The sequence below is a fragment of the Oncorhynchus gorbuscha genome, linkage group LG01, assembly GCF_021184085.1.
Source record: "Oncorhynchus gorbuscha isolate QuinsamMale2020 ecotype Even-year linkage group LG01, OgorEven_v1.0, whole genome shotgun sequence".
Taxonomy (NCBI): domain Eukaryota; kingdom Metazoa; phylum Chordata; class Actinopteri; order Salmoniformes; family Salmonidae; genus Oncorhynchus; species Oncorhynchus gorbuscha.
The window spans coordinates 14145583-14165428 of record NC_060173.1 but is presented as its reverse complement, the minus strand read 5'-3'; the positions used below and the strand labels follow the sequence as shown (position 1 = coordinate 14165428).

At 41.4% G+C, this 19846-nt stretch overlaps 1 protein-coding gene across 1 annotated transcript; it reads right to left on the bottom strand.

The window, feature by feature from the left end:
* Positions 1 to 457: 457 nt before the first annotated feature.
* On the bottom strand, positions 458 to 10884 carry alx1 (ALX homeobox 1). Its single transcript, XM_046302750.1, has 4 exons — positions 10398 to 10884; positions 9386 to 9687; positions 8753 to 8881; positions 458 to 1360 (listed from the first exon to the last, which is right to left on the bottom strand). Exons 1-4 carry the CDS (start codon positions 10615 to 10617, stop codon positions 1031 to 1033), a joined length of 981 nt encoding a protein of 326 aa, XP_046158706.1. The 5' UTR covers positions 10618 to 10884; the 3' UTR covers positions 458 to 1030.
* Positions 10885 to 19846: the final 8962 nt, after the last annotated feature.

Here is a 19846-nt window from a genome sequence, read left to right as displayed (position 1 = left end):
CAACTTATAGGACATACTATAGTTGATCTATAGTATGGAGTTTGTTGGTGGAACAAACTCCCTCACGACGCCAGGACAGCGGAGTCAATCACCACCTTCCGGAGACACCTGAAACCCCACCTCTTTAAGGAATACCTAGGAAAGGATAAGTAATCCCTCTCACCCCCCCCCTTTAAGATTTAGATGCACTATTGTAAAGTGAATGTTCCACTGTATGTCATAAGGTGAATGCACCAATTTGTAAGTCGCTCTGGATAAGAGCGTCTGCTAAATGACTTAAATGTAATGTAAATGTAAATCTATAGATGGATTATTTCCTGGACATACAAAGCATGCTTTTTATTTATTTATTTATTTTATTTAACCTTTATTTAACTAGGCAAGTCAGTTAAGAACAAATCCTTATTTACAACGACGGCCTACCCTGACCAAACCCTAACCCAGACGACGCTGGGCCAATTGTGCGCCGCCCTATGGGACTCCCAATCACGGCCGGTTGTGATACAGCCTGGAATCAAACCAGGGTCTGTAGTGACGCCTCTAACACTGAGATGCAGTGCCTTAGACCACTGCACCACTCTTAATGGAGTGCTCGAACCGGCTCAGAGTTTTCAAGTCACAGAGGGGTACATTTTCAGCAATGCATTGTTTAACATCGGGTGTTAACCTGAAAGTAAGTTTCATCTGTGTGTTGTGAACTGAAACGCACTGCTCAACCTCGATGAGCAGACCTTTAAATCTTGAAGCAGTTAATCTCCTCTGACATTTGACTCTTTTGACCAACAGGTTCACAGTTTGTTGACTCCATGGAGAGGCTTCAGGTCTCTCCAGTCTTGGAGACAACCAGTCAGTTATCAGCATCTAGGCCTACATTATTTTGACTTCTGTATGTCCTCTTCAATCAATCAGTGTCACAGTCAGATTTCTGTCAGTCAACATTGGGGGTTATAAATGTGCGCAGTAGTAATGCTAAAGTTAGAGAGGCTGTGAGTCAGTCAGCTGGCTGGACATGCAGAAGAGACATTCACAATCACATGGCCCAGGATATGTTGGCCGCATGTTCCTTAGCCTTCATCCGCAGCACAGCAATGCTGGACGAGCGTCTCTCAAACTCGGGCTTGGTCTCGAATGGGTGTCCGTTGGGCGAGGGCGTGAGGAGGGAGTCGGCCGTGAAGAAGTTGTTGAGGGAGACGTGTCCAAACTGGTTCTGCTGGTTGGGGAAGCCCACGTACCCGTGGTCGGCTGCGGAGCGGGGGGAGTGGGAATACGAGGTGACACATGGGGGAGATCCACGGGGGAGCATGCAGGAGGAGACCACAGAGCCACTGGGAGCAGGGCTGGGCCACAGGTTGTTGGAGATCTGTGGAGTAAAATAAAACAGATCATTAATTATCTGGTTATTTATTATTCTACCAGAGAAGTTGATTGGTCTTGGCTTTGATTATGAAGTGTTACTGATGTTTAGTATTTTGCCACTGTGAGGCCATAGGGAAATGTCCACATTGCGTTGAAGTTATTCTATTCTACAGTATATTGAGGGTAGTTTATTTTTATAAAGTGGTATCAGGCTACTTCAGATAGCCTAGAGCCGGAGCTTACATTTCAGATTTCAGGGATGTGATAGAATATCAGGGGGGAGAAGGCTTCCAGTCCAGATGTCACAAATTGTATTCCTGATTAACCAGGAAAAATCATATCTTAAGATCTGAACCCATCTGGTCACTATACTTACTATTCAGCATTTTCCCTACACGCTTAGACAAAAAAGGTGCTATCTAGAACCCAAAAGGGTTCTCCCTGGAACCATAAAGGGTTCTCCCTGGAACCATAAAGGGTTATCCTATGGGGACAGCCAAAGAACCCTTTTGAAACCCTTTTTTCTAAGAGTGTACCACTGGGCTGGAACTACAGTAGGCTACTGCCAAATGTTGCTTTACAGACAAATTTAGCAAATATTAGAGAGACAATTAATTGTGGTGCTGGTGAAGATTGTGGTCTGGTTTGGTGGTTATAAGTAATGACGGTTTGTTAGCGTTTATATTTTGAACTGGTTGCAAACAAAATTATTTCCTTAATATATTTTCAACTGGTTGCAAACAAAATTATTTCCTTAATATATTTTCAACTGGTTGCAAACAAAATTATTTCCCTAAACATATGACATCAGAGAGCATATCAAATATGACCTCAACCATCTATAAATATAGTAACAATTTTACACACACTTCACATTTTAAAACCAATCCAGATCATGCTCTTTCATAGAAATGTCCATGTCCAACCCCCCCCCCCCCCCCCCCCAAAAAAAATGTAACTCATGTTCCCCCAACAGTATGTACAAGGAAGAAATCATCGATTTTCAAATGGATTTAGTCATGGTCTGAATCAAACTGTAAGATATTGGGCATGTTTCAATCTACCACTTGGCGTCAGTGCCCTCTATAGTTTCCGGTCACAATTTCCGGTCACAACTTGCAGGCTTGTTTTCAAATTGCTGTGCGTTTTGTTGCCAACCTATTTTGCTACCTGACAACTTTACGGGTTTCACTTTTTAATTACCGTTCATATATTTATTTTTTCCTCGACTTTTTCACTCCGGACGCTTTATCTGGACACGATTCGTCAGGACCTCCAACAGCCGAAGCTAAGTAGTAACATTAACATGATGCCTTCTAATTGCAGCCGCTGTGCTCGCCTTACGGCGAGGATAGCTGTACTGCAAGCCCAGCTTCAGACGCAATCGTTAGGCAAGGGTAATTTCAGTGTAGGAAAGGATGAAACAGCGTCTGTGCCACCAGTAAGTACAGATAGTAGTATAAATCCCCTGGCACAGTCCCCGCAGCCGGACAACTTTCTCACGGTTTCTGGAAGGAAATGCTGTAGGAACGCTCAACCGGTGTCGCTCATTCAGCAGACAGAAACTTTCAACCGGTTCTCCCCATTAAGCAGCGGGTCGGTGTCAGAGGCCGAGTCTTCTCTGGTCTCTACTCCTCCCGTTACGGGATCTGAGACGCCGAAGCTTCCCACCATTAGCTCTGACAAATTGAAAACTCTAGTCATTGGCGACTCCATTACCCGCAGTATTAGACTTAAAGCGAATCATCCAGCGATCATACACTGTTTACCCGGGGGCAGGGCTACCGACGTTAAGGCTAATCTGAAGATGGTGCTGGCTAAAGCTAAAACTGGCGAGTGTAGAGAGTATAGAGATATTGTTATCCACGTCGGCACCAACGATGTTAGGATGAAACAGTCAGAGATCACCAAGCGCAACATAGCTTCTGCGTGCATATCAGCTAGAAAGATGTGTCGGCATCGAGTAATTGTCTCTGGCCCCCTCCCAGTTAGGGGAGTGATGAGCTCTACAGCAGAGTCTCACAACTCAATCGCTGGTTGAAAACTGTTTTCTGCCCCTCCCAAAAGATAGAATTTGTAGATAATTGGCCCTCTTTCTGGGACTCGCCCACAAACAGGACCAAGCCTGACCTGCTGAGGAGTGACGGACTCCATCCTAGCTGGAGGGGTGCTCTCATCTTATCTGCCAACATAGACAGGGCTCTAACTCCTCTAGCTCCACAATGAAATAGGGTGCAGGCCAGGCAGCAGGCTATTAGCCAGCCTGCCAGCATAGTGGAGTCTGCCACTAGCATAGTTAGTGTAGTCAGCTCAGCTATCACCATTGAGACCGTGTCTGTGCCTCGACCTGGGTTGGGCAAAACTAAACATGGCGGTGTTCGCCTTAGCAATCTCACTAGGATAAAGACCACCTCCATTCCTGTCATTACTGAAAGAGATCATGATACCTCACATCTCAAAATAGGGCTACTTAATGTTAGATCCCTTACTTCAAAGGCAATTATAGTCAATGAACTAATCACTGATCATAATCTTGATGTGATTGGCCTGACTGAAACATGGCTTAAGCCTGATGAATTTACTGTGTTAAATGAGGCCTCACCTCCTGGCTACACTAGTGACCATATCCCCGTGCATCCCGCAAAGGCGGAGGTGTTGCTAACATTTACGATAGCAAATTTCAATTTACAAAAAAAAAAAATGACGTTTTCGTCTTTTGAGCTTCTAGTCATGAAATCTATGCAGCCTACTCAATCACTTTTTATAGCTACTGTTTACAGGCCTCCTGGGCCATATACAGCGTTTCTCACTGAGTTCCCTGAATTCCTATCAGACCTTGTAGTCATTGCAGATAATATTCTAATCTTTGGTGACTTTAATATTCACATGGAAAAGTCCACAGACCCACTCCAAAAGGCTTTTGGAGCCATCATCGACTCAGTGGGTTTTGTCCAACATGTCTCTGGACCCACTCACTCTCACAGTCATACGCTGGACCTAGTTTTGTCCCATGGAATAAATGTTGTGGATCTTAATGTTTTTCCTCATAATCCTGGACTATCAGACCACCATTTTATTACGTTTGCAATTGCAACAAATAATCTGCTCAGACCCCAACCAAGGAACATCAAAAGTCGTGCTATAAATTCACAGACAACACAAAGATTCCTTGATGCCCTTCCAGACTCCATCTGCCTACCCAAGGACGCCAGAGGACAAAAATCCGTTAACCACCTAACTGAGGATCTCAATTTAACCTTGCGCAATACCCTAGATGCAGTTGCACCCTAAAAACTAAAAAAATGTCTCATAAGAAACTAGCTCCATGGTACACAGAAAATACCCGAGCTCTGAAGCAAGCTTCCAGAAAATTGGAACGGAAATGGCGCCACACCAAACTGGAAGTCTTCCGACTAGCTTGGAAGGATGGTACCGTGCAGTACCGAAGAGCCCTTACTGCTGCTCGATCGTCCTATTTTTCTAACTTAATTGAGGAAAATAAGAACAATCCGAAATTCCTTTTTGATACTGTGGCAAAGCTAACTAAAAAGCAGCATTCCCCAAGAGAGGATGACTTGCACTTTAGCAGTGATAAATTCATGAACTTCTTTGAGGAAAAGATTATGATTATTAGAAAGCAAATTACGGACTCCTCTTTAAACCTGCGTATTCCTCCAAACCTCAGTTGTCCTGAGTCTGCACAACTCTGCCAGGACCTAGGATCAAGAGAGACGCTCAAGTGTTTTAGTACTATATCTCTTGACACAATGATGAAAATAATCATGGCCTCTAAACCTTCAAGCTGTATACTGGACCCTATTCCAACTAAACTACTGAAAGAGCTGCTTCCTGTGCTTGGCCCTCCTATGTTGAACATAATAAACGGCTCTCTATCCACTGGATGTGTACCAAACTCACTAAAAGTGGCAGTAATAAAGCCTCTCTTGAAAAAGCCAAACCTTGACCCAGAAAATATAAAAACTATCGGCCTATATCGAATCTTCCATTCCTCTCAAAGATTTTAGAGAAGGCTGTTGCGCAGCAACTCACTGCCTTCCTGAAGACAAACAATGTATACGAAATGCTTCAGTCTGGTTTTAGACCCCATCATAGCACTGAGACGGCACTTGTGAAGGTGGTAAATGACATTTTGATGGCATCGGACCGAGGCTCTGCATCTGTCCTCGTGCTCCTAGACCTTAGTGCTGCTTTTGATACCATCGATCACCACATTCTTTTGGAGAGATTGGAAACCCAAATTGGTCTACACGGACATGTTCTGGCCTGGTTTAGGTCTTATCTGTCGGAAAGATATCAGTTTGTCTCTGTGAATGGTTTGTCCTCTGACAAATCAACTGTACATTTCGGTGTTCCTCAAGGTTCTGTTTTAGGACCACTATTGTTTTCACTATATATTTTACCTCTTGGGGATGTTATTCGAAAACATAATGTAAACTTTCACTGCTATGCGGATGACACACAGCTGTACATTTCAATGAAACATGGTGAAGCACCAAAATTGCCCTCGCTAGAAGCATGTGTTTCAGACATAAGGAAGTGGATGGCTGCAAACTTTCTACTATTAAACTCGGACAAAACAGAGATGCTTGTTCTAGGTCCCAAGAAACAAAGAGATCTTCTGTTGAATCTGACAATTAATCTTAATGGTTGTACAGTCGTCTCAAATAAAACTGTGAAGGACCTCGGCGTTACTCTGGACCCTGATCTCTCTTTTGAAGAACATATCAAGACCATTTCGAGGACAGCTTTTTTCCATCTACGTAACATTGCAAAAATCAGAAACTTTCTGTCCAAAAATGATGCAGAAAAATTAATCCATGCTTTTGTCACTTCTAGGTTAGACTACTGCAATGCTCTATTTTCCGGCTACCCGGATAAAGCACTAAATAAACTTCAGTTAGTGCTAAATACGGCTGCTAGAATCCTGACTAGAACCAAAAAATTTGATCATATTACTCCAGTGCTAGCCTCTCTACACTGGCTTCCTGTCAAAGCAAGGGCTGATTTCAAGGTTTTACTGCTAACCTACAAAGCATTACATGGGCTTGCTCCTACCTACCTCTCTGATTTGGTCCTGCCGTCAGGGGGAGAAGGCTTCCACATACCTATACGTACGCTACGGTCACAAGACGCAGGCCTCCTAATTGTCCCTAGAATTTCTAAGCAAACAGCTGGAGGCAGGGCTTTCTCCTATAGAGCTCCATTTTTATGGAACGGTCTGCCTACCCATGTCAGAGACGCAAACTCGGTCTCAACCTTTAAGTCTTTACTGAAGACTCATCTCTTCAGTGGGTCATATGATTGAGTGTAGTCTGGCCCAGGAGTGGGAAGGTGAACGGAAAGGCTCTGGAGCAACGAACCGCCCTTGCTGTCTCTGCCTGGCCGGTTCCCCGTTTTCCACTGGGATTCTCTGCCTCTAACCCTGTTACGGGGGCTGAGTCACTGGCTTGCTGGGGCTCTCTCGTGCCGTCCCTGGGGGGATGCGTCACCTGGGTGGGTTGATTCACTGTTGTGGTCAGTTCCCCCCACCCCTTGGGTTGTACCGTGTCGGAGATCTTTGTGGGCTATACTCGGCCTTGTCTCAGGGATGGTAAGTTGGTGGTTGAAGATTTCCTCTAGTGGTGTGGGGGCTGTGCTTTGGCAAAGTGGGTGGGGTTATATCCTTCCTGTTTGGCCCTGTCCGGGGTGTCCTCGGATGGGGCCACAGTGTTTGACCCCTCCTGTCTCAGCCTCCAGTATTTATGCTGCAGTAGTTTATGTGTCGGGGGCTAGGGTCAGTTTGTTTATCTGGAGTACTTCTCCTGTCCTATTCTGGTGTCCTGTGTAAATCTAATTCTCTAATTCTCTCCTTCTCTCTTTCTTTATCTCTCTCGGAGGACCTGAGCCCTAGAACCATGCCCCAGGACTACCTGACATGATGACTCCTTGCTGTCCCCAGTCCACCTGGCCATGCTGCTGCTCCAGTTTCAACTGGCCTGGGCCCTAGGACCATGTCCCAGGACTACCTGACATGAGGACTCCTTGCTGTCCCCAGTCCACCTGGCCATGCTCCTGCTCCAGTTTCAACTGTTCTGCCTTACTATTATTCAACCATGCTGGTCATTTATGAACATTTGAACATCTTGGCCACGTTCTGTTATAATCTCCACCTGGCACAGCCAGAAGAGGACTGGCCACCCCACATATGCTCTCTCTAATTCTCTCTTTCTTTCTCTCTCTCGGAGGACCTGAGCCCTAGGACCGTGCCCCAGGACTACCTGACATGATGGCTCCTTGCTGTCCCCAGTCCATCTGACTGTGCTGCTGCCCAGTTTCAACTGTTCTGCCATTATTTGACCATGCTGGTCATTTATGAACATTTGAACATCTTGGTCATGTTCTGTTATAATTTACCCGGCACAGCCAGAAGAGGACTGGAGCCCGGTTCCTTTAGGTTTCTTCCAGGTTTTGGCCTTTCTAGGGAGTTTTTCAAACTGCTTTTACACCTGCATTGTTTGCTGTTTGGGGTTTTAGGCTGGGTTTCTGTACAGCACTTTGAGATATCAGCTGATGTACGAAGGGCTATATAAATAAATTTGATTTGATTTGATTTGATTTGATATAGTAAGTCATATCTGGATAAACTATATTAAAGGCGATGGCTTTATTCTAGTGTTAATATGAGAAACATATGAGAGGGAATTCAGGCATGTATTTAGGACAGGACATTGAGAGCCTGGCTGTACGTCTTTACATCTTCAAAGCTAATCCTTTCAACGATGTTAGTCTGTAAGAGTAGTCTATTTACTTCAAACGCGACTAACGCGTTCTACACCGACGGCGTGACCACACCCCAAATAAGGATTTTGATGGGTCAGACAAAGTTAAACATGTATCATTATTTACGGGTATGAAGGCTTTATACATTTGATTTTTGAGTAATGCTTTCTGGCAGCCCGTTATGGCTTTAACGTTTAATGTTGGCTTTCAAAGAATAGCCTACACAGTCTAGAGAAAAGTAAATATTTTCAGTGAAATCTGAGACGGAATCATTCATTCCAGTGGTTTGCCGAGATACCTTCTAATCAACTTTGGAAATCTTATCTGAAATATGGTGCATGATAAATCGAACCCGCCGTCAGAGTTGGTCAATCTATCAAGGGTTTGTTGCGGTCAACAGCACTCTCATCTTATTTATAGTCTAACCTATTCCATTTTGACGCACGACATGCTCCACAAATGATATTAGGTCATTATTAACAATAATTAGAACTTAGTATAGCCTACCAAAACTATATGTTTCATTTTAGATTATATGATTTTACAGAAGACGGAGACAAAAAAACGATTAAATAGTGGCAAATAAATTGTTGTTCTGGTGAAAGAGCAAACTTGCCTGTGAGTAACTGTCTGTTCTTGGCAACACTGATATGTCGTATGTGGCTGCAAAGTGACTTTTTGCCTGTTGAATCTGTCCATAACGTTCTCTTTTTCTCCACTTGGCTCTTCTGTTTTGAAACCACACCTAAAACGGGAACGAGAGACACAAAATAAGCAAACTTTGTCAATACAGAAATTGGTCAACATGTACCCTTCTTTTTCAGCGTTGTCTTAACCTATTACTCTGTTAGATTACATTTAGACCCAAGACGCCAAGCCGTCACACAAAGCTATTATTTGTATTTTAAATCAATGAATAACGCAGATGTTGCAAAAATATAGGCATATGCCATATTAAGTATTCGAGGTATATATAAAGAAATCGAGGATCAATTCTTAATTGACAGTAGTAAATCTTAAAATATGCTCAAAAAATATGGTTAAAAAGCCTAAATGGCCTGCATTGCACTACATTAAATAACCTTGGGCCTACTTATTTTGTACATTCTAAATACATAACACATTGTTTTAATAGACCTAAAATAAGACCAAAGTGATCTCAGTAAGCTACATGTGATATTCCCGATTCTGTTCCTAAACAACGTGGCAATAGAACAACTGAAGGACAGTGAGAGTAGGTCTACATTACCTGCACTCTGGCCTCGGTTAGTTCAGTCCTCATCGCCAGTTGTTCTCTCACATAAACATCTGGGTAATGCGTTTTCTGAAACACCTTCTCCAACTCCTCCAGCTGTGCGCTCGTGAATGTCGTCCTGTGTCGCCTCTTCTTACTGCTCGATACGTTACTGTCACACTTGTCACCCATTTCGTCCAAATCGGTTTTCTCCTGACACGCCGTTACCGGCGAGGCCCTCAGATTGCAACAGTTGTCGATCGACCTTCCAAGGTCCGCGTGCAAGGTATCTTCCGTTTTCTGGACACCATAATTCGCTATATGAATGAAAAATAAAAGGTATTATTTGTATTATAAATCAATGAATAACGCAGATGTTGCAAAAATATAGGCATATGCCATATTAAGTCATCTATGACAGATGAGTGAGGCTATAAATAATAGGCCATTGACGAATATATTTACATGAGATGAGATGTTGCATGTAGGCATATTTGTTATGTAACCTATATGCGGTGAATGTGAAATATTTTGCAGTACGGTTATATTTCAGTTTTGGTGATGTAAAATAATATTTTCAAAACCACAACTTAATAATGTGAGCCTATAAACATACTTCCATTCCTCATTTAAACGGGTAGATTTAAAATATGATCACATCTGCCCATTGCTCTTTCAATGTGTTGCTGGCCTGGCAATATAAAAAAATAACTAAATTGCCGCAATTCAATAGTTTATGGATTTAGAGCAATAAGAACCACATAACATTTAAAAAATGTTTGAGATATGGCACATAAATGTGGAAATTACGCACAAGCAGCCTATCATGTTAATTTCTGAGGCACAATTTTGAGAACAAAAAACGTGGGTAACACTTTACTTGCAAGTATAGACTAATGCATGTACATTTAATTATAGGCGTAATGCATCGTAACACATTTCATAGCCTACCAATTTCAGTGGCAGTTAAAAAATATATTTGGTAGCATTTTATGCATCGTGAGTGGAAAAGGTTCCAGTAACTAACCGTGTTGGTCTCCGCAAGGCGAGGACCGCTCCATTCGCGAGTGGTGCTCGCTGCTCTGTATCCCGAAGGCCTGCACACACTTGGGCGAGGTCTTGCTGTAGTACTGCACACTGTCCAAACTCTCCATAACTTGGTCCAGCGCGCCGCCAGAGCCCATGTAGTAGTCGCTGCCCTTAATCGCTTGACTTTTCAATGCGAATTTATCGTTCATGTATTCCATGATCTCCTTCCCGAGATCTCGTCGCTCACAGAACCTTGTCAACTGACCATAAATAAGTTCTGTCGACGTTCAACAAATTTGAAGAGCTATATCGGCTACCCCGATAACACAATAATTGTTCAAAGCCGTTAATATGTCTTGTCTTGAAGGCACTGTGGTCTCTTTATAACGGGAGGGAGAGGGGTTTCCTTGAAGAAGCCTCCCTCCCCACTTTTGAATATGGAGCAGTCAGAACTCCTCCCACCCGCACAGTCCAAACCAAACACATTTTAAGTGATTCTAGACCCTAGTATTGGGCTTAAAGGAAACAATCGAATTGACTTAAATTTACAACATGTTGAGCGACCCCAAATAAAGTGGGGTAATGATTTATCTAGCCTACTGCAAGTTCAGACTGCACATACAATTTGTTAGAGCGCATGGAAACGGACATTGGTCTTAGACACTCACTTGATGGTCATTCCAGTTTTGGTTGAAATTATTGCTAATAAACTGAATAACTTTATAATCATGGTAATATATTTATGAATATATTAATTTACATTGTGTAACAACTTTTATTATCTTTTTTTAGCCTTAAAAACTATGCTTTTAAATGTGAAATGTTTTTGTTATTTAACTAGGCAAGTCAGTTAAAAACAAATTCTTATTTACAATGACGGTCTACCAAAAGGCAAAAGGCCTCCTGCGGCGACGGCGACTGGGGTTAAAAATAAGAAAAATAATATAAATATATTAGGACAAAAACACACATCACAACAAGAGAGACACACAACACTACACAAAGAGAGACCTAAGACAACAACATAGCAAGGCAGCAACACGTGACAGCGCAGCATGGTATCAGTACAACATGACAAAAACATGGTAGCAACACAACATGGCAGCAGCACAACATGGTAACAGCACAAAACATGGTACAAACATTATTAGGCACAGACAACAGCACAAATGGCAAGAAGGTAGAGACAACAATACATCACGCAAAACAGCCACAACTGTCAGTAAGTGTCCATGATTGAGTCTTTGAATGAAGAGATTGAGATAACTGTCCAAATTGAGTGTTTGTTGCAGCTCGTTCCAGTCGCTAGCTGCAGCGAACTGAAAAGACGAGCTAAATGCTATACTTTCTCTACAAAATGGTGAATTATATATAGGCCGATGCAAATTGCTGGTGGGTCTTTTAGAAATTAAGACGGACTTATTTGTGTGTTTTGAAAGAGAGTTGTACATGCGCCCAATGTTGTGGTATTTCCTAAGGCCTACTGTATAATAATAATAACAAATTATGTGTATTCGATTTGCATTTGTATTGTCACGTTTCATCGCATTTCCGCAGCAAACACATTATGTTTATGCGAGGCTTTTTAATCTATTGAAATGCATTGTTTGGTTAAACATAGGCCTATTGTACATATTACAATCAGATGTTTTTTAGATCTATATCCTAACACATGAAGCATGCATGCATTATTTATTACACAGGAAACGCAAGAAATTGTAGTGTAGTTTAAGATGTTACAACATGTTAAGATGTTGTTGTGATGTGTTAACGGCTCTATATGTGCACATTTTTAAAACGGGATTTTAAAAAAAGTCGATAATAACGGTGATCCTTATAGGATGATACGGTGCTCATAGGTCTGTCTACCTGCTTAAAACTCATAATGAATTTGGACCTATTTAATGCATCATATTTAGTAATAGCTCAAGTTAGCGTGTGCCTCAATTGTGATTCCAGTATTTCAGAGCTAATAGTTATGCAGTTATAACGTGCACAATTATATCACAACAGGACACTTTGGTAAAAATATATTTAACTTCAGGGAAACGAATTCATATGTTTACTGGGATGGTATTTACATGTCAATGGAATCTGTGTGTCGTGTCTCAATGTTCAGCAATGTTAATCGGATTTAGTGAGAATCCATGGAACTTCGAATTGGAGCAATAATAGCCTACCCACTGCAACTCGCACGAAACCATGTGGACAGCATATTTCTGTACGGATCTTTAACAAGCAAGGCAATGCCCTGTCCAATTTAGCAGACCAAACAAAGACAACGAAAGTTAGGCTACATGTCAGTATAGACAGATAATTAGATAATTTACCTATTTACTTATTATAGGACTGCATTCGTGGTATGGTTTTGATAACAACCACATGAGTGAATTTATATGTCAGGGAGGAACTATTTTGTGGACAAATGTATAGCCAATACTACTGATTATAATTTTATCCATATTGAGCAAAAGTGCGTAAAAGTGTGCACCAAAGTGTGCATATGTGTGTGTGTGTGTGTGTGTGTGTGTGCACACGCGTATGTGATTCATTTTCCGTATATATTATATCTAACGATTTGGGGTGATAGGGGCTCAATGCAAACTAATGAACAAAGTCATAAAATAAGGCTATGCATAACCTTTGAATTAATTAAATATTGGCTATATTAAAGATACATTTAATAGTTTCCTGCAGAAAAGTCTGCAGGACACCAAATAGTACATATGACCACCGTGCTTAAAAAACAACAGGAAGACAAGTTCCTCTCCATATAATGACAATAATTATATTGCCAAGAACAGAAACCATCTCCCCCTCCTTCCATCTCGTGGGCCTACCACCTGCCATGCAGACCATATTTAGCTACGGTTCGCTATCGGGTCAGTAATAATACCTGGGGTTGGATGGTGCCACTCGAGTAAAAATATAAATAAATATGAGTGCTCTTAAGTAGCAGGGGGGAGTCTTATTGGGCTTCTAAGGTGACCTCGCCATGCGACCTCATGCTGAGGAGAAAATGCGAAAAGTTCGCGGCGGTTTGGTCCGTAGGTGGGCGGTGGACTGAGAACTCCTGCCACAAGCCGCAAGTTCTTGAAAGTGGACATGATGTTGTCATTGCTGCAGGCTTGCCATAACAAAGGGTCGCATCTATTAATTAAATATTTTTTTAAGTGAATTCAAAAACTCGACCCAGGATAAATTATGTTTGCAATGTTGGTTTATCTGTTGCTCAAAATAAAACTAGTTTCATGCACCGTCATTTATTAATTCCTTCAGAAATTAATCTAAATATCATTATGGTCAAAATTACGAATCGAATCGAGTAAAAAGTCATTGATTAGACCAACAATTAATCAAAAAACAGCCTTGTTGAGCCTTGGTCTGAATAATAATAAACAATTGGAAAGTCATTTAATAAGACTGTAGCTGTAGCCAAAGCCACAGTGTGAACTCTTAACTTAGTGTCAGTGTTTTTGTCACTTATGTTCAAGTCTTAGATATACAGTATTACAGGCGACTCTCAAAATCAAAAAGCAACCAACGTTTATGTTTTTGTTGCAGCCTGCCTATACGATTAGCCATTTATATAGAAACCTCTCTCTCCAAATGTTTACAAAATGTTAAAGCAATTGATTAATCCTCCGTGTTTGTTTTTATTTTGTTGGTTTGTCTTTTGTTTTGCATGCTCACGCAGACAGACATGCCTAGAAACTCAGGCACTGAGTCAGTGTAGAATGTAATCTGGGTTCATGTACACAGGTCTCTACGGTCACTGGTCTAATTAAAATGATAATAAACCACTAGATGAGCTTGCTGAGCTGATCCCAGATGTAGGAGAGATAGCCACTACCAATCAAAATACAAATCTATACATTCTTGGAACAAGTTCTCAAAAACGGAAAATTTTGGAAAAATAGAAGAAAATAAAACTACATTTTTTAAATATTTATAATGTTGACAATTTTTGCTACAATTAAAGTTGACCACACAAGTCAAGGTTAGAATTTCATGCAACACAACAAGGGCATACCTTTGTGTTGAATATTGGGAGGGGGGGGGTTCAGGGTCAATGGGTTCTGGTGTCAACACTGAAAGCAATGCTCCTTCTAAATTGAGCACGTGCACAGGCGCACAGCTCCCCAGGGACTGCTGCACAGAGGAAATATTAGCCTGTGCAGAGAAGCACATATTTGAACTTTGCTGAACTTTCTAGTTTCTTTAACTTTAAAGGGGAACTTTAACTTGAACTTTAAATCAACTTTACCTTCCACTGTGGGAATTGACAATATTAGCCACTTTCAATGCAACATACCGAAACAAAACGACCTATGCAAGATTTTTTTTGTAGGCAGAACATACCAGAGTAGGATTCTATTGCATTGACAGGCATGACTCAGCCCATACTCTACAGACCGGTGCAGCATAACCAATCAGAGCTGCAGTATCCCTATATGCAAATAAAACATTGACATATATGAATCTGTGCCATTCACTTTGAACTGGACTGTGTTTACAGCATGAGTGGTCATGAGTAGATGTACATGTTTAAGATCAAAGCAAGAGCTGCATGTTGCCACTTGTGCACATTTGTCCACATTCTTTGCTAGTAAGCTTTATTTGTCCATTTATAGCTCATTTCTAGTCAGCAATGAGGGAGTGGTTGCTTCCTACAAGAGCACAAAATGTGTGCATTTCTAGCCATCTTTGAAAAGCAAGTCAGGTAAAGAGCATTTTTGCTGTTTTAAAGAGGCAGTGTTGTATTTTGAGACAGGCTTGAATAAGCAAAGTAGCCAATGGGCAGAGGGTAGCATCATTTGTCTATTTCTCTGTAATGATCAAATAGCCACAGTAGTACTTGGCCACTGTTATAACTGTAACTTAAAGCGGGTACAGCCTCAGTGTTCACAGAAAACGCCGCCAATAATTGCACAGAATTTTCACAACTTCCAAGTTTTGGCTCAGCAGACCTGACATTTGCTCAGTGCCGATTTTTTTTAAGGAAACATTGGTGAAATGGTTGTTTCTGATTAATTTCGAAGGGAAAATACGTTTTAAAAAATTCTGATAATTTGGTCAAAATACCCCAATCACAACTGAAACGCCAATATTTTTCTATTTACTTTAAACCGTGTTCTTACTCGTAACCGTTCAGAAAGTCACCACCACACCACTTCTTTAACTACCTTTAAATGCCAAAACCCATTATTCTACTTGTGTACCCTTTACCACACTTGGCTAGTACATGGTCTTGAATAACTAATTTCGAGTCCAGACACTTCTTACTTGGTTACACAATTTAATGTCAGTATTAATTCATAAAAACGTAAGTGACAGTTAAAACAGAACTGTTCAATATGGCTCAAGCTAGAAGAAAAATAAACGCACACCTATTTAGGCGAGGTGCTGGCGAGCGGAGTAGAAAACTTGAAAATAAAAGAGAGCCGCACACTCTAGGAGCTCAGATGCAATATGGCTCAAGCAACAGACTTCAAAATAAACCAATCAGTATGGCCTCATGCTCAAGCAACAGACTTCAAATTAGACCAATCAGTATGGCGTCATGCTCAAGCAACAGACTTCAAAATCAACTAATCTGTATGGTGTCATGCTCAAGCAGACTTTAAAATAAACCATCAAGAAACATACTTCAAAATAAACTAATCAGTATGGCCTCATGCTCAAGCAACAGACTTCAAATTAGACCAATAAGTATGGCGTCATGATCAAGCAACGGACTTAAAACATATATATAAACAACATATTGTCATTCACCATCAAGAAAAAAACATACACATTCAATAACCGGTTGCAACCTTATACAAAGGTGGGTATAGTGGCACAGAAAGGGGTCAGATCTAAGGTCTGAAGTCAGTAAAATGCACTAAATACCTGTTTAAGCCTGTCACTGACAGAAACAACATTTGGGCATGTTGTTTTCCTATCTATGGTATCCAGCTTCTCTTGGTGGATACGACAGACGCAAAATAGTTCAATCTGCTTTGGTTGCGTTCGTAAATTCGCTCTGGATATCTATTCCAATTTCAGAGCGCTCTCCTCCTGTGTGCTAGAGCGCAGAATAACTGATTCATTTACGAACGCTCAACACCCCTTGAATATGGCCGGTGTCAGTAAACCTCGACTATTACATTGTTGCCAGCAGCACAGTTTCAGTCACCAATGCTCTGGATAACATGAAAACAGCGTAACCAGCTCTACTAGGGCGAGTAAAATAGTCTCTAGTTTGTGTGGGGCGGCAGGTTGCCTAGTGGTTAGAGCGTTGGGCCAGTAACCGAAAGTTGCTAGATCGAATTCCGAGCTGACAAGGTAAAAATGTATCGTTCTGACCCTGAACAACGCAGTTAACTGATCCTCGGCCTTCATTGTAAATAAACATTTGTTCGTAACTGACTTGCCTAGCTACATTACAAAAGCGTAGTTAAATTGTTGCCAGCAGCACAGTTACAGAGATTGGAGATATGGATAACAGAGCCTTGTCTGGAAGCCGTGTGCTTGACTGCGGTTCAGGTCAGAACGGTCAAAAATGTACCCTCTGAATTTATGAACAGACAATCTGAGAAATGGAATGTTGTGCGCAGCCACTAAATAAAATCAGAATACAGGCAACAACATGTGTTATAGCTTGGTCTACAGTCAGCAAAGCTGAGGAGTTGAACCGATATCTCTGTGCGATGTTAATTGCTGTCCAACGTGCTTTACCAGAATTCCGTATAACTCAAATTCTCACCTGTTCGTCCTCTCCCTGCCTCAACATGGGCGGTGCTCTCTCTCTCTCACACTATTTGAACACTGACATAATCATATTACAAACATGACGGGGTTAATTTATTAACATGATGTAAACCATGGCATTGTTGAATACTCGTTTCTGATTGACTTGAAATAAATTCTAGAACATGCATTATTTAAGTGATAATGCCCGAGAAGCCGTGTTCGGATGATATATTGGCACAGGTGTTGTTCGTCGAGGGCCGGCAAACCGTGCCAATATATCGTCCAAACACCGACATTAGCACATTTATACAACGGGTTACCAACATATTCACATAATGATTGACATATTTGAATTTAAAAGGTTATTTTGACTAATTTATTTAATCCTTCCACAAGATATAGTCCCGACACAAATATAGTGTTTCTACCCAAGCCGACTGGTCATTCGTTCTATCGGTTTGGTTGCAGGGACGCAACCCAGTTGTTCAGTGAATATGTATAGATAATAAACATAGAGTAGCAGCAGTGTAAAAACAAAGGGGGGTCCCGGTGGCCATTTGATTAATTGTTCAGCAGTCTTATGGCTTGGGGGTAGAAGCTGTTAAGGAGCCTTTTGGACCTAGATTTGGTGCTCCGGTACCACTAGCCATGGTATGAAAGGGTTATAATCAACTCGTTGGTTTATGCGTTCTCTGGAAAGTAATGCAACTCCATGGAAAGTCAGCTCCGCTAGCGAGTCGTGGAACACACCTTCCACGTTGTTCATTATTTTCCATAGAATGCATAGCCTCTTGTTGATTATCCCTTACTTAGATTCTGATTTTATTAACTAAATTATTGTTTTACTGTCTGGCAATAGGTATAGCTAGTTGGCTGACGACATAGTACCAGTCTACAGGGCTGGTGTTATGGGCCCGCCCTACCGTCCCTCCTTGCCCGTCCCCCCAAAATATTAAACTATAGATCATTTATTTGACCAAGATGTATGCCGACAGAAAGACGCATCAATCTCAGAGCGAAACAGCATCCCTCTGTCTCCATATGTGTAGACCATGTATGTATCTTATGCTTTCTGGACAAAAGGAGTATGGCATGTCATACCCTTTCTGGCTGGACAGCATCAGATCCATGAGCTACATATACTAAAATATAGGGGAGCTGTTTTGCTCGCTAGTTTCAGCAGAGAGGAAGAGGCGAAGCGAGATGGCTCGCTCTTGCGTGTCCTGAATAAGCCCAATGCATTTCTATGGGCATAATATGCAGACCTAAACTTGTCACCTACATTCCTGCCTAGGACGACAACTTGCATTGTTAGGGCGGAGACAAATACAGATATCTGGTTTCAGACACTTGCGAATTAGAAAGCAAAGTTGGCGGGTCCACTGTTCGGATGCTGGCTTCCCCTAAAGTAAATTGATGTCTTGCCAAAATTATACAATTACTCCTGTCTAAATAATTTAGCTAACGATAGCTCAAGCCAATATAGATGGAAAGGGAGGCAGACAGGCAGAGTAGAGATGAATGCGATTGAAAGAACCTGAATTTTCATCAAGATATGTTCTACTGTTTTTATTTGTCAGTTTTAGGCCTATGTATTTCACTTAGTTGACGATGAAGTTATAGGCACAATGCTCCATTGGCCTGTAGCTATATCTTTAGCAGCCAATGGATCACGGTATTATCAATGTGTCCATATGGCAAAGGCTGGTGCTCTTGCATGCACTATTTCAAGAGTGTGCACACAGGAGATCCCATAAAAAACGGGCCCACCTATAGAAGTAAAATGCCCATCCAACTGATTCGTTCTGGTGCCGGCCCTGTCAGTTTATTACTACTTGTATAGTTAGATAACTAGTTATTCATTCATTTACTTAGTCTTCTGCATTCCCCCCCAAAATATATGGTGTCCTGCACTTTTCTCCCTTTTGGCATTGGCACATCCATTAAGGCCACTAGTTACTTTTTTCACTAGGGTGAACACTGACTCATTGAGTGCTGATCACCTGAAACTGCAGTTGAAAAGGAGAATATCCAGATACTGTGCTAGCTTAGCTAGCTAGCTAACGTAAGCCTAGCTAAAACAGCCAACCTAGCGTTCTATCACTCGGTATAAAACTCATTTTACACAATATTATCTCATCACCAATAGTTTGCTAGTTACACAAGAACATAGGAATACATCTATGACATTTCCAATAACTTTTACTCGTTTATACATTTATACCTATAAGAGCCTGCGAATATAGCTACCCTCAGAGGTATCCTATGGAGCCAGTTAGATCTACTCAGGGTTTTCTAAAGCTAACCAGCCTCAGTTAGTTTAAAATTCCAGTTCAGGCTTAATCCGTACTAGGGCGATGGATATTGCTGTCTGCCTGCCTCTAAACTCTAGCAGGCTTGTAACTGCGAGTGCATTGTTGCACATGGCTAATCGAACGCCGAATTCTTCATGGGACACAATTCTGAAAAATGAATTCATTTCCATTGGTGAGTCAGTGACACACTTTCGTTTGTGCGAAGTCAAAATAAAAAATACATTATCTTGCAAATTCAGCAGGCTTTGGTGAGAAACGGTCTTTATTTTATTATTGTTAATGCCGACTTTATCAAAGCACTTTCTCCCCCACTCCTATCAATACAATAATTGTATTATGGTCATACAAAAGTGTAACGTCTGTGAAGTTTAAAATACATTCTGTTATTTATATATGT